At 36.4% G+C, this 13038-nt stretch overlaps 1 protein-coding gene across 1 annotated transcript in view; it reads right to left on the reverse strand.

Annotated features, from left to right (window-relative positions):
• LOC149300859 (histone deacetylase 9-like) overlaps positions 1–13038 on the reverse strand; it is a 157112-nt gene that overhangs the window by 129817 nt on the left and 14257 nt on the right. Inside the window, exon 3 of the mRNA XM_089484893.1 lies at positions 12004–12098. Coding sequence (XP_089341019.1) covers positions 12004–12098 — 95 coding nt within the window. The remainder of the gene's footprint in view (positions 1–12003; positions 12099–13038) is intronic.

The raw sequence follows: 13038 nt of genomic DNA on the forward strand, positions 1-13038 counted from the left end.
GCTGTTTTGGAATTGAATTGTTCACATTATAAGTCATATTAAATGTGGAAACAGTTCTGACATGATTTATCTTTGTCTCATTCTTTAAAAATCACAAGAACCTGGCATTTTAACAGGGGTGTGTAGACTTTTTATATCCACTGTATATATATATATATATATATATATATATATATATATATATATACAGACCGTACGGTGGGAAACACCTGACAGATGGTGCAAGGCAGAAGTAGGTGGGAGGAGGGGAGTAAACCTGTCAGTTAATAGGAATCCCTCAAGAAGTGGGCTTTAAGAGATTTTTAAGTATAGGAGACAAGGGAAGAATCTGAAAAGCCAGATCATCAAATGAGTGGAGCGACCAGGCTGTTGTGTTCTTTGGATTCAATGTACCAAAGTAATATAGTTTAGCAAAACTTAGTTATTGATTCACTGAACAATACTGTTTCCAGAAAGATACATAATACTCTGGTTTCACCTAATTCATGGTAATAACTGTTCCAGGAATAATAACTGTTATTATTATTATTATTATCTGATTTATGCTAACAAAATAAGATCTGGAGCAGCCAATATGCTGCACAATATGTAGTAGTACACTATATGCTACTTTGTATGCATTTTTGTAAGCTGATTAATAATATTATATATATATATATATATTTATTTATATACACCATATATATAGGTTTGTTTTATATTGGACAATAGTAGTGCTTAATTTGGGTTTTTATGTTATGACATGACAATACAACAATTTCTACTTAAAATAGAAGTAGCCTGCCACCTTCCACTGAATACCTTGCAATTATCTCCCCCCTCCTTACTTCCAGAAAGATATAATGCTAAAACGATAAATTAAAAACATAAAGTAAAAATATTTTAGTAGCCGCACTGAAATTTCTCTTTAATCGTAAGTGATAAGAAAATGTTGGGGGCACCTGGTGGAGGCACATTAGTTTCCATGTAAATTCACCTAGTCGCTATTTATAACAAGCTTAATTTAATCATCAAGGCTAATATGTAGGTCCTTATTATAAATCAGGATGACTATTCCATGTGTTAAGCCTCAATGGCATTAAGGGCTTTAACAGGAGAAAACTATTTAATCAGCTTAACCCATAACGTAAAGTTAGTACTATTAAGGATGGGACCTCAACAGTTTTCACTTCACCTTGAATCAGATGGGTCAGAGACTCTAATTCATCACCGTTCTAATTATAGTGCCGTACTGAGTTAATCTGGCTGTTTTTACATGTTCGTGGCCAGGGACAGCTATCGAAGTCATCACGGACGTAGAAAGGTGTCACATGTGGGACAAACTGGAATACAAGGGGCGATATGGACGCTTGTAGCACAAGGATCCGGTTGTAATTCAATAATGATAAGATATATATTCAGTAGATGTGTGTGTTAATACAATCATTTAAAAATACTGATATGTATTGTAGTGTATAATCTGATTTTTACAACTAACTGTAAATAATTATAATAAAAGTAACCAGGGATGGCCAAATCTATGGCAAATCAATGCAGTATAGCAAACTCAAAAACATGACAACCAGGGCAAATAGATGTATATCACTGCCATAAATTAGTCCATTACTGTGCGGTAGCCACAACATACAGTTTTGCACACTTTTGTTGACCCTGCATATCAATGTACAATAATATCTTTTAGACTGTAAGCTCATTTGAGCAGGGTCCTCCTCACCTCTTGTTTCTGTAAGTCAAATTGTTAGGTTATATACTGCTTGTAATGTCTTGTCTACCCATTGTACAGCGCTATGGAATATGATGGTGCTATATAGAACAGTAAATAATAATAATAATAATAATAATAACAAGGTTGTGCTATCGCAAAAAGAGACGAAAGATCACCCAAAATATTAGTAAACAGGCTGTCCGGTGAACTATTTCTGTGTACGTGATCTTCACGCGCTACAAACAGATTATTATCCATCTAAAAATAGAATCTAGTTGTCCGCTCCCGTTAATGTCAACCAAGTATGTGTATCTTATGTGACATGGTGCATCACTTAGGCCTTTGAAGAGGAGTCAGAGGTGCCCCGAAGCTGCCTTTACACCCAGAGTCTCTGCTATCTCTTGTATACATGAAATAAATGACTCTGACCCTTAACTTCATTTTATCAGATTTTTTTTTCTTTTTTTGGCACCGGGAAGAAATTTGTGGTTTTCTTTAAAAATGCCACAAATAAACCAATTATAACAGAATGGCTGCTTACTATAAATAATGATTCCGGTGTAGTTATATTAGGAGGTAACTCAGATGGCATGATAATACCTAAGAGTCTAATCTTAGACATGCCATGGCATGAGATGAAAATAATTGTCTAAGAATAGCTGCCCCCTGAGAGCCAACAGGCTAAAGATATTCAAGGATTTAAGCAGCTTGCATTTGAGTTTATTTAAGAATAATCTTTAACTAGTTTTCCCCAAGAAGCATTTGTCATTTTCTATTTCATGATTAATATTGATTTGTTACATCCAGGTTCCCCGTCTGGGCAGGAGTGTTGACAAATGTCACAATGTAACCACGGCGTAACATGCTGTTCAGATCTAATAGTTCATGTATTACCCTAACCCTTTAAATATTCAAGTATTTTAACCAATTACGGTACAAGGTTCATCAATTAATATTTTACTCAAGTATGAAAGTATAGAATATTTACTTTGCAGCAAGGGTTAATATTTAAATAGGCTGTCAAATTTGAAAAAAAAAACAGAATGTTTGCATTATTTAAGTTATTATTTACTCGTATGTGTATTGTTGCAAGCATTGTGATAAGAACATAAAAATGCAAAAAAGACATTATCACGCTGGCTACATAAACACATTGCTAAAAATAAATCAATGTGTCAATCATTGGGTTAAAAAACAAAGAAAATGCTCATTTGTACAATATCTTGAAAATAAATAGCAGATGCCTGCATTTCTCCATTACTTGGGTCACTTGCTGCTCTCTATCAGTTCTTCTCACTAGTCCCCTACCCTGTTATATCAGACTCTCCCTAACATATTTTAACTTTAGATTCCGAGAAGCACGCCATCTATCCTAATAGCTGCAAGAAAAAAAGGAGCCTTCCAAAGAATCTAGATTGTAAGCTTGCAAGCTGGGCCTCTATCCCCCTAATGTATCGGTTTGTCTTAGTCTGTCAATTCTCGTCTTGTCACACCCCTTGGATATATGTATTGTATTAAGCGCTGCGTAAATTGTTGGCGCTATATAAATAAAAAATAATAATCATCATATGGCTCAACCACGCAAATACTATAAATTTCCATTCTCTCTGTACAGCAACATATTATAATTAAGAGAAATTATTTTCCAGCCGGTTTCATTAATGTAATTTGTATACTATGGTTTAGCACTGCATGGTACTGTAGAGCAGAGTATAGTATATAATATATTAACCAGGTTAAGTATCCCCTCAAAATCATGTAAAATATATATTATAAACATGAGGTATCCATGAACTGAACATATATGATGATAGGTATATGGTGACTAGCAGAATCCCAATGACACTCTGTAAGGTGCCCTTTAATCTTTATAATATTACAATGGTAAGGTAAGTGTGGGTTTGAAAACTGAGCTGGACATTATTCACAATCCAGTCTTAACGTTTTACAACATGGGGTGTTGATTTCCAGTCCATGAGGGTCACAGACCCGACCCCCCCCCCCCCCCGGATTTCCAAGGTAATAATCAGCAAACTACAGAAAAATTAAACATTATTAACTGCTTGATTGCATGTTAATCAGCGGAATCTTAAAGATCTGTCAAGATTAGGCGGACTGAGTTTAACACTCCTGAATTACAGATTGCTCAAAAATCACATTCATATGGAGCACTGGACAATGAATGTGGTGGATAGGACTTCCCATAGGTTATTGGATAGAATATTCTGTGTATGGCGGCTGGTGAAACAGTAGCGACATACCTTGTGTGCAACAGATGACTGCGTGCTAATTCAAGGCAATGCCAGAAGTTGTCTCTGCCTGCCTACGGAATGAATATGATCCCTTTATTACACAGGGATCGGTGTTCCTCGTAAACATATAGTAGATCTGGACAATAGCACACAGTCTTGTTCCCAAATGCTTTAATCTATCTGGCAGACAATGTAAATTCTAACAAGCACAGTGGCATTGCACGTATCCAGCGCCAAGAGAATGATGGGGTTTGAATTTTTGGGTAATGAGTGGATCAACTTTAATGCTGGAGAAGACAGTTCCACCAGGACCACAGTATGTGAGAGGAAGCAGACTGAACAGGCAGGATTATCATGGAACATAAAGCGCTGCCATTTACTGGGAGAACATCTTATAGGGGGCCGATCAGATCATTTCTAATAAAACGGCGATTGCAGAGAACATAGGTCTCCTACAAAAAAAAAAAATATAGGGATTTATCTTTCATGAATGTTATCTTTAAATAAATATCCTATTTAAAGTAATTCTTCCCTTATTTTTGATTCATGATTTAAACATTCTGTATAAATGAATGTATTATTTTCTTGGCGAAATACAATGGGAAAAAAAAAAGGTATGTTTCAGTCTTAAAATTCCTGGAATCCTAGAGATTTACATAACTATTGTTAGCTTGGCATTGGTGTATAGATGCCTCTAATTATATAACACTCTCATTCATGGGGAAAAGCATTTAAGTTACAAAAAATAAAACAGCGAAGCTGTAATTATATAAAAAGCTTTAAAAAAGTATTTGCTTTACATTACTAGAATGCATGAACTCCCACCATTTGTTATTACTCGTATCAGAATAAAAATATGTTTTGAAAAATACTGTGCTATTTTGTTTTTTTAAGATTTCTAGTTTTTGCATTATATAATATTGCTAGACAGCCATGTGTATGTGTTCTAGCTCACTCTACTAGACAAACAACCTTACTCCTTATCCTACTGCCTGTGGTAAACAACAGAATGGCTCAGTCTTAATCATTCAACCAGACACTCTGACTAATGAAGGTCTGTGAGGGAACGGACTTCATTAGCTGTGCCATAAAGAATCAGCTCAGTGTGATGTTTGAACAGGGGGACCCAAAATATCACATTACTGACAATATCGGCAGATCCTAGGTCTGCAGATAAAGGGAAAAAAAACTGTAAAACTGCATTTTGTGCAAAGAGTAATTATTTTTTTCCATGGGGCCCCTTTTAATGTCTGAAATTATTTATTTTCCTATACAACCTAACTGCTCAGACAGCCTGTCTATAGCCTAAAAGCACATTTATTCTTTTTGGGGTTTTTTTCTCTTAATATTATAAAATATATTTGAGATCAAGAACGAGCTCAGTGCAGCTCATGTAGGGGCCCCATCGTTCTAATATAGTGTTTCCGCTCCACAAACCTGTACTTAAAGGTAAATTGTTGTAAAATTAGATGGTATCTTAATTAGATCATACAAATAAACCTAGCATGGCCTGTCTGTTAGAAGGAAGGGGGTTTACTTTGAAAAGTTATTTGTTGCTTTGATGAATGACCACTTTATCTCAGACACGTTGATTTATTCTTTTTTTTCTAAAGACTACAAAAGCACAAAGGGTGTTAGATCTGAATAAGGATTTATTTCTGATGTGTTGGACCAAGCCATACAACACCTAAAGAGCCACTCACTTGCCATAGTTTCTCTAATTAACATGCAAACAAACAAATACTATTCAACATCTCCAGGAAAGCTCTCCATCTCCAAGAAATGTCTAATATTCTAGAACCAAAATGTATATAGACATATTGGTGAGCACAAAGATTAAGGGAGTCCTTTAGGTTTAGTTGATACCTTTAATTTAACATAGATAAAAGATATATTATAGATGTTATATATTTTTTTTGGACCTCGGAGATGTCTTTTTCGGATCTATGTGCGTTTTCATCTTTAAAATGCTTAGGTCAACATCAATATGAAAAATATAAACATCAACTAGACTCATTTTAAAAAAGTATGTCAACTATATTTCTGATGACTATTTTCCTTTAATGTGTTTCCCATGATCACTTCCCTTTCAGTAGCAGCAGCTGTTAAGTACAGTAGCTGCCAGCTGTGAGATCATTACAGAGATCAAAAAGGTAAAAGATGTTTTCTCTCTTAGTCCCATGTAGCCGTTGAGCCGTCCCAGGCTGTAAATACCTTTATGTGAGGATTCCATTTGCCAGAAAGAATTTTATAACAAAAGTTATGGTGGGTAAAGGTGATGGAAAACCCTTCCACTTAAAATTAAAGGGGTAGTAGAAGCATTATTAAACACTCATCTACAGACACCAGACAAGCCAGAAGGCTTGTTTTCCCTCAGAAATCTCATGGTGCTTCCACAACCACGGGGGATTCTGGCAAATAAGGTCAACAACGATCACCTTTTGCCTCTATATCCACTTTATACATGGATCCCTTGAAAGTAATTGCCCGCTGTACAAGACAGCCTTTAGACAAAACTCGGGAAGAGGTGCAATAGCAAGATCACCACTCATGGACAGCTGTTTCGTCCTTCATGGGACTCGTCCGCATGAGGTTCTGATACTGGCTTAGTAGTTGAGGCTTGGGGTAGCACAAGAAATACCAATAACAAAAGTAATGGTGGATAAAGGTGATGGAAAACCCTTCCACTTAAAATTAAGGGAGTAGTAGAAGTATTGCTAAACACTAATCTACAAATACCAGACAAGCCAGAAGACTTGTTTTTTCCCTCAGAGATCTCATGGTGCTGAGATTTTTAGACATTGCAGCCCAACAGCCTCAGCATCTGGATCTACCAGAATTTCTTCCTGGCATTGGCAGAATGATATGCGATTGCTCAAAAGCTACTGACCTGATATATAGTAACAGCCTTATAATTACTTTCTATTAACATCTTTGTTTTCTATGACTTCGAAATCAATGGGCTGAGGCATTGATTTGATCTATGTTGGAGATCATGTGTTCTGATATAACCACAGGTCCTTCACAAAGCTGTTTGTTTCCGTCAATGGTGAATTATATATTCTGTCAATGTATTTATTAGTGTAAGGAAACAATACACTTACAAGATTTCTAAAATACTAATAAAATGTTCAATCCTGTGACCACTTTTATAATAGTAACTATATGAACGCCATTAATAGGAGAGGAGAGGACGTAGATATGAGTCGTCTCTACAAAACATATCCTTCTTTGTCACAATTTACAATGAAATTCATAAAATTGTAAATATAGCAACAGAGACAGAAGTGATTCTAAAAAGAGGACGGGAAGAATATGGTTCAAATATTATATTACCATTTTCATACAAGCTGTATTTCGGTTATGCTGGTTCCGACCTCGACTTACAGAAGGGGAATTGCAACGTCCTTATATTTATGATTTTTCTTACAAAATGAATGAAAATATATTTAAAAATATCTGGAAATGGAGGAATGTTCATATATTTCACATATATAATTTCAAATACACAGGATTTTTTGGGTGGGGATATAATACAATTGCGTGGACAGGACGCTCACATCAATGGTATAATCAGGTTGCTACATCATACCAGAAAAACATATCGGTAAAACTGTTGGTACTGCTTTAGAAGTAAACCAAGCGCTTAAGTGCCCAGTGGGATGCACAGGGGGAAAAGACTGACGATGACTTGTCCTACAATACCACATTAGAGAGCTCCAGCATAGAAGATCATGTGCAATGTTTTGATTAACACTGGTGCAGAAGCTGAAAGGACCTGTTTAGTCTTTAGTCATTAAAGACTTGTACTGGGTGTTGGATTATGAGAGAGTTCTATGTCAGTGCTTCTTGCACTAGTCCATATGATAGAGAACAGGATATAGGAGGTTAGACTCCCTTATCTTCTAGATCAAGAAAGGATATGCAGCTTGATCTAACCGATTTCCAAATAAACTGGAGCGCTTACATTAAAGATGTATTTTTCCAATACTGCATTGAGGCAGAAATGGGATGGCAGCTATACCACATTCATGAATAAGATGTGACTCATATACATTCACTAACAATACCAAATTCATACATACAGGAAAGATAACCTGTATACAAGGCAACATCTCAAATTCAAATGTAAATACCTCATTCATACACTAACATTATGGATTAGAAGAGAGGTAAACTATTTTGAAGACAACCAAATGGAATTCTAGAAAGCTGTGGGTATTATCAGGGATAGCACTCAAGCTGTTCTGAAACTCCAAATCCAATGATATTCAAGGAACCTGTGGCCAGTCAAATGCTGGTTAAGAGGCATCTGGGGGATCTTTGTTAAACAGCAGTCAATACGATAAAAATTAGTTACCCAAGTTTATATGAATGTTTATACTTTACAGTTTACAAAATGATCAATGATGCATGCTAACCAACAGAGCTAACATGGGACCTGGTAGCCTATAACATAGCCATTTAGCGTTTTGTCAAGTTACAATACCAACAATTCTTAGAAAAAAAAAGAAAAAAAAGACCTTTCCAACTCATTTACTGGCTTCCATGCATGTTTCAATAATTACCAGTCTTTTATAATGAGCAAAAATGTGGATAGGCATTATATTACAGGTCCTGCCCAGCTAAAATTACTCTCTGGGGGTATTGCTTAACTGGGCTGAAAATAGATTAGTGATGTGCTAACAAATGTGTAAGGCTCATCTGGAAATTCCAAGGAATTTGACTGATGCAGTTGTTCTCCAACACAATACCCTATATAACATATACTGCCCTGGAATATCAAGGGATTATCCATCAGTTATATTCTAACAAGTAATCAGCCTGCCCACTTTCACTGTAATGGTGCTTTAATATGCCAATACCAGTTCAAAATAGACAGAAAAAGGGGCAGACTTGTGATACAATAATGCATTTTAATCACAAATAAAGCAAGTGGTCAGGATGCTGGTAGATATGCTTTGATAAGTACGTTAAAAATCGAAGAATCAAACAGGTGTTTATGTTTTATAACTTATTTTATAAGCATTCAGTAAAGGCGAAATACATCCTTTTATTCGCTAGATATATGTAAAGTATTAAAGCAACTTTGTATAGTTCCAGATCCTATTATCTGTATTCCATTCACATATGATGCGGATAGCAAATCAGTGACCGGCTATTGGGAATCAATACAGTTCACTATATGTATTTAGTGAAAACCAAAATATCCATAGGTATCCACATACATTTGAATTTCTTGTCTAAATATTACACACTGTGGTTAGTGGGATTAACCCCTTCAGCGCCAGGGCGTGTGTGTGTGTGCACCTTTGATGAAAGGAACAGAAGAGATGGATCAATTCACTTTTACAACCTAAGAGTCAGCCTCTTCTAGAAAATAAGATCACAGGATAAAGAAGCAATAAAGCACAGTCCTCACCAAAGCAGTTCTGTGTCATTCAATCCATACAGAATCAAAATGTAACTCTTCATGAGCAAATTACCATAGATTAATATTTATTTGAATACACACCTAGGGCAAAGCTGCCAATCAGCAATACCCATTTATACACTGCAATAGCTGTACATGATGTTGGTACATATTCATAAAGAGCTTCACTTCTGGTTGGGAAAACACCCGGAATATTGCATTGGTTTCCATAGTGATTGCTCCACTTTTTTATCGCTCTTTATAAATAAGGCCCACTGTGCTTATTAATGAAGTTAGGGGGTGAAGAGGGGGTCTGACACACTGTGGATCTCTTACCTGAACTGATCATGCTGTGCATTCTCTGCTGTTCACGAGTGGAGACCCCATCTGAGCAGAAACATGATTCACTCTCATAGATTGTCTGCAGCATATTCCAGTCTCTGTGCTACTTCACTTACATGAAAGCTTCATCAGTGTTCTGTACAGAAGAGACCCTCAGCAGCCTTAACTCCTCCAGAGGGGGAGGAGGCAGTCATATACTTTGCCAATTATTCCATTTTTATGCACATATTTACTCTGCTAAGTATTCATGGATATGAAACACACACACAATCAGTATGTGAATGCTGGGAGCGCAAGGAGCTGCTGTCAAGTGTTCAGAGCACCTTGCAAGCCTGGGCTTTTGCCTTGGGAGCCAAGAGCATGGGCAACTACAATCTACTCAATCAATAATCAAATAAAATTAAATAAAGGAACAGCAGTTAAAGGTCCAAAGAAAAAAAACATATAGAAGGCATTAGATCTAGCAATTGTTCTGTCCATACAGCTCCCTGCCTTTTGCTCCATGCATCTGCCTGCCCTGCTTCCCCTCTTCCCTGTCTGTAGCTCTGGGTTAGTTGGCTAAAGCTGGTGACAACTCATTTGCATGTGAATCAACAACAACGTGGCCAGCAGGCGACAAAAATAGAACAATGGCCGGCCCGAGCCAAAAATAGGTCAAGCAGGGCCGAGTGATGGGAGCCTGCATTAATGTATTTAAAAATATCACAGCAAACACAGCTGTCTGGTCCCTGTCTTAAAAGAAACACTGTCATTTCTCATACAGATAGTGATCATTAACCTTTTGCAAGCAAAGCTTTACACTGTGTCCACTGCTTTACCCTTTTCATGAATTGCTGAAAAAGATCTCTGTTGATTTACGATTAACCCATTCAATCCCATTGGCCAATGCCAGCATTTAAATAAAATGTGATTTAAAAAAAATTGGGGAGGGATGCTTGCTAATGGTTCTTGACTTTTGAATTATTTTTATTTTTATCATGTTAATAATAATAACAAGAATAATAATATTATGATTTATTTTATTATTTTTTATGTATTTTATTATTTAGAATTTTTGCAAATTTCTATATAGCTGGCATAGAAATAAAATGGAAAGTTATCAAATAATTAAAGTACTCTTAAAGTAAAGGGTGTTTTTTGCAACACTTGCCAAATATTGATCAAATGTGTACTGTTATCGAAACTCTCTTTTGTTGAAAGACGGAGTTAGAGTATGAAGTTGTTTTCAGTATGATGTAAGCAAAATTATTTTGCACTTGTTAAAGGTATTTTCACAATATTTCACAATAATTCTTTAACTTTTTCATTACTCATATAGAACATTCATACAGAACATTATATGGTGTTGGAATAATATAATATACAGTATCTGGGGGTCTGACGTAAAGAATGGAAAGAATGAGAAGAAGTCAGAGATATTTGACCAACACAATGGCAATTTAGATTGGAAGGTCTCACGACTAGGGCTCTTCACAATCTTTATTGTCTGCATAACCCATTGTACAGCACTACAGAATCTGATGGAGCTATATAAATAAAATGGTAAAATAAAGTTATACGAACAGCTCCATACTCAAACACAAAGAATAACACAGATCGATATTTGAACCCCAGATGCATCTTGTAGGTATTCTACAGGGAACGTCATTTGGAAGCAATGAGTTCGACTAAACTGAGCCAAATCTCTTTTGAATAAATGGGGCCTGGATCATGAAGAATTTGGACTGAAGTAATTTTCCCAAACTGTATCTTTTTCAGCATTGGTTGTAAATTGTACCAAATTGCACCTGTTTGTGTATCAGAAGAAAGCCAACAACAATTCCAGAAGATCATGTTTTTGATTTTCACACTTTGTCATATAAGATACAAGTGTTCATAATCAGAGCTCTCCTGAATTCCTGTTTTGCTGGTTATATACAACCAAGAAATCGATCCCCACATTCACTTATTCTATCTTAAGAATTAAGCAACTATTTCCATTGTCATGCATAGCTGTGTGGTATAAAAGGGATAGATATTTCCCCAATGGTATTTAGAGGACAGAACCCTAAAGTTACATTCTGAATTTATCACATAACACTATGAATGGGATTCGGGCGAGCCCATTAAGGAAAGAGAGCAGATACTGTTGTTACCCATCTTAGTTGGGAAGCTTTTAGAACATTGCTGGAGTTAACAGAAAACTGCCTATAAAATGCTTTCCTAGGCACCATTTGCTTGTTATAAATAGGGCTCTATAAGAGGCAGGTTTATATTTAGCCTGTACTACCCTCTAAACCTCATATCCTTACAGTGTTAGAAGGGTGAGCAAAACATTAATTAACTCCTTGTGCCATTTCAGTGGTGCATTGCTATAAGATATTAATAACTGATTGTGCAGTGTTAGCTAAAGGGACACAGAAGCAAAGGATTTAAAGTTAGCTGGCGAGCAGGGCTCTCTCCACCTAATGTATCGGCTTGTCTTAGTCTGTCAATTCTCATCTTGTCATACACCTTGAATATATGTATTGTATTAAGCGCTGCGTAAATTATTGGTGCTATATAAATAAAACATAATAATAATAATTATAATAATAAAAATGGCAAATAAGAACCACTCGGCCCATCTAGTCTGCCCATTTTTCCTGATGTAAAGACTCGGATCTCAATCAGTCCTTGATCTTGTCTTAGATTCATGGATCCAAACAGGGCCCCTCACTTTGCAGTCATGCAGGTTGCCTTTGGATGAATTTCATAAGTCAACTACAGCTGAAAGAAAATAGTAGGTCCCAGTGCATATAGGCTGTTCACCCTCATAATCGCACATGGTCAGTACACCTAACCAACTTGTATTTATCATACATAATGTATGTTGGAACCTGTTCATCTCCCCTAAAACTATCTGTTGGTGTTCCTTATGGCTCCATTCTTGGGTATCTACTCTTCTCCTTCTACACCTATTCACTTGAACAACTCATATCTTTGGTTTTCAGTACCACCTGTATGTAGACAACACCCTAATCTATTTCTCCTCTACCGAACCTTTCACCCTCTCTTGTAACTCGCCACATCAACTGTCTTTGGAATTGCATCATGGATGGCATTGCATTACCTGAAGCTCAACATCTCCAAGACTGAGTTTATGGTTATCTGGCCATCCTCTCTGTCCACAATTCCTGACAGAAACAAAATACCTTGTAATATCCCGCATGGATTATTGCAACTCCATACTAACTGGTCTCCCCCTCTCCATTCCGTCTTCAACACTGCAGCTAGATTAATCTTTCTCTGTCACGGTTCCTTATCTGCAGCTCCAATATGCCAATTACTCTATTAGTTCCCCCATT

This window comes from Sceloporus occidentalis, unplaced genomic scaffold (genome assembly GCF_023333645.1).
Source record: "Sceloporus occidentalis isolate IW3139 unplaced genomic scaffold, rSceOcc1.0.p SCAF_23, whole genome shotgun sequence".
Lineage (NCBI taxonomy): Eukaryota > Metazoa > Chordata > Lepidosauria > Squamata > Phrynosomatidae > Sceloporus > Sceloporus occidentalis.